General features: G+C 52.6%; 1 protein-coding gene and 1 non-coding gene across 2 annotated transcripts in view; one reads left to right on the forward strand and one right to left on the reverse strand.

Annotated features, from left to right (window-relative positions):
• Positions 1-1,958, forward strand: part of LOC127750362 (neither inactivation nor afterpotential protein C-like) — a 29,537-nt gene that overhangs the window by 5,319 nt on the left and 22,260 nt on the right. The window contains exon 2 of the mRNA XM_052271914.1: positions 40-359. Coding sequence (XP_052127874.1) covers positions 40-359 — 320 coding nt within the window. The remainder of the gene's footprint in view (positions 1-39; positions 360-1,958) is intronic.
• Positions 874-946, reverse strand: Trnat-cgu (transfer RNA threonine (anticodon CGU)). The gene has a single exon. It is a non-coding gene; the product is annotated as a tRNA-Thr (tRNA).

Genomic DNA, 1,958 nt, shown 5'->3' on the forward strand with positions numbered 1-1,958 from the left:
AATTTTATAATAATTTTTAATTAAATTGTGACAATTCAGAATCTCTTCGCAACGAACCACGGGGACCTCGCATTGCGGCCGGGGACTCCAACTTTGTCGTGGCGCACTACACTGGCAAGGTCACGTACGACGTCCGCGCCATGGCCGCCAAGAACAGGGACTTCCTGCCGCCGGAGATGATCGAGACGATGCGCCTGTCCAACGACGCCAACATCAAGCTCATGTTCACAAACCAGCTGTCCAAGTCAGGCAACCTGACGGCGCCGTCACCGCCCGGAGGCGTGTCACGGCCGACCAAGGAGGGCCCCAAGAAGACCCGGTGGGGTGCCGCGCTCATAGCCGAGACCGGCAAGTGCAGGGTGAGTATAGAGTTGATAGCATGGCCCGGGCGCGATAAGCCGCGCGCGCAGTGACCGCCGTTGGAGGGGGTATCGCCGCTGAGCGGGGCGGCGCCGTCCGGCCCGAGAGTCTCTGCCTGCATGGGGTAATCCCGCACGGCATTTGCCCGTCATACGACGCTACGTAGCGATTTTTGCTTTCGTAAAACATTTTCAACAACGAAGCAGATATTTTAACCGATGGGTGGTAAAGTAAAATTTACATATTTCCTGACCGTCTGCGATACTTTGACCATGTTCCATTCCGCGTTTTCCCAGAAGAATTCATTATTGATTATTTTACTAAGGTTTATCTTTTTCAATAATTTTTCAAAGCAGAAGGGTCGCTCATTGAGGTTATTTTAGTCTCGCCACTTCTGAATGCTCATTTCGGCGTTTTCAGATATTCTATAAGTTATTCATCAACGGGTGTGCATCGGCCTGTTCTCACAGTCGCCAGCTCTATCCCACGCGCCTGGAAAGCAAAAGTGTCGCGTGCCCCCAGAGAGAATCGAACTCTCGACCCCTAGTTTACGAGACTAGTGCTCTAACCACTGAGCTATGGAGGCGACGTGGTAGGGAAGCCGCGCGGCGCGCCGTACAATCGTGCGCTGCAGCGTGCGCCGGCTTCCCCCACCAACTGTTTCCTTTCCCCGGCCGGCCGCCCCGCCCCGGCGTGCAGCCGTCGCTTCCCGTCGCGTCGACTCGGCGGCGTCGGGCTTTGGCGGAGCGCCGCGGCGACGGCGGGCTTGGTCTGGGAAGGGCTTGGCCAGGGAATCTCTCTCACACACACACACACACACACACACTCACACAGAAAGAGAGAGAGAGAGCAACACACACACACACACCCTCTCTCCCTGTGTCCCTCTCTCCCACCCTGCACATCAGCAGAGGAAACGAGAGCTTCCCAGCCCGACCCACCCGTCCTGTCCCATCCCGAGCAAAGCCCGCCCGGCCCAAATGCGATTGCGGCTGAAGCCATACGAGCACCTCGCCGAGCACGGAATGGCCCGCCCCGACCCGTGGCCCCCTGAAACTGCTTTCGCAGAGGAAATGCTTTTCTCTCGTAGCCTCGGGCGGTCTTGCGGCATCAGCCCTCTCCAAACCCCATAGAGCACATCAATCTATTCATTTCCATCGAAATTCAAACATTTTGCTCTCAATGAAAAAAAGTCTTCAGAAAAGACTAAGTCATTAAAATGTATCAAAAAACATGTCACTATTCAAACTTTGAAGTAATTTTAAAATTATTTTGACAGCAAAATCAACAAAACATTGTCGCGGAGTGGCATTTTGATTGGTGAAAAAGGACGAGATACTGCTTGGAAAGGGTGAAAGGTTGATTCACGCACAGGTATTACTTGACGTACACTGATAAACAAAAGTTTACTCCTACAGGTATATCCAACTCCTCGGTTGTGCTCTTGCAAGTGTGCAACTCCTCTGTTGTACTCTTCCTTAGATTGTAACGCTCGTAGAGTGAAAAACGTTGAATAGAGCGGTTACACACTTGAGTGGAAAACGTTGAATAGAGCGGTTACATACTTGAGTGGAAAACGTGGAATAGAGCGGTTACAC

The sequence above is a fragment of the Frankliniella occidentalis genome, unplaced genomic scaffold, assembly GCF_000697945.3.
Source record: "Frankliniella occidentalis isolate FOCC.00 unplaced genomic scaffold, Focc_3.1 Scaffold178, whole genome shotgun sequence".
Lineage (NCBI taxonomy): Eukaryota > Metazoa > Arthropoda > Insecta > Thysanoptera > Thripidae > Frankliniella > Frankliniella occidentalis.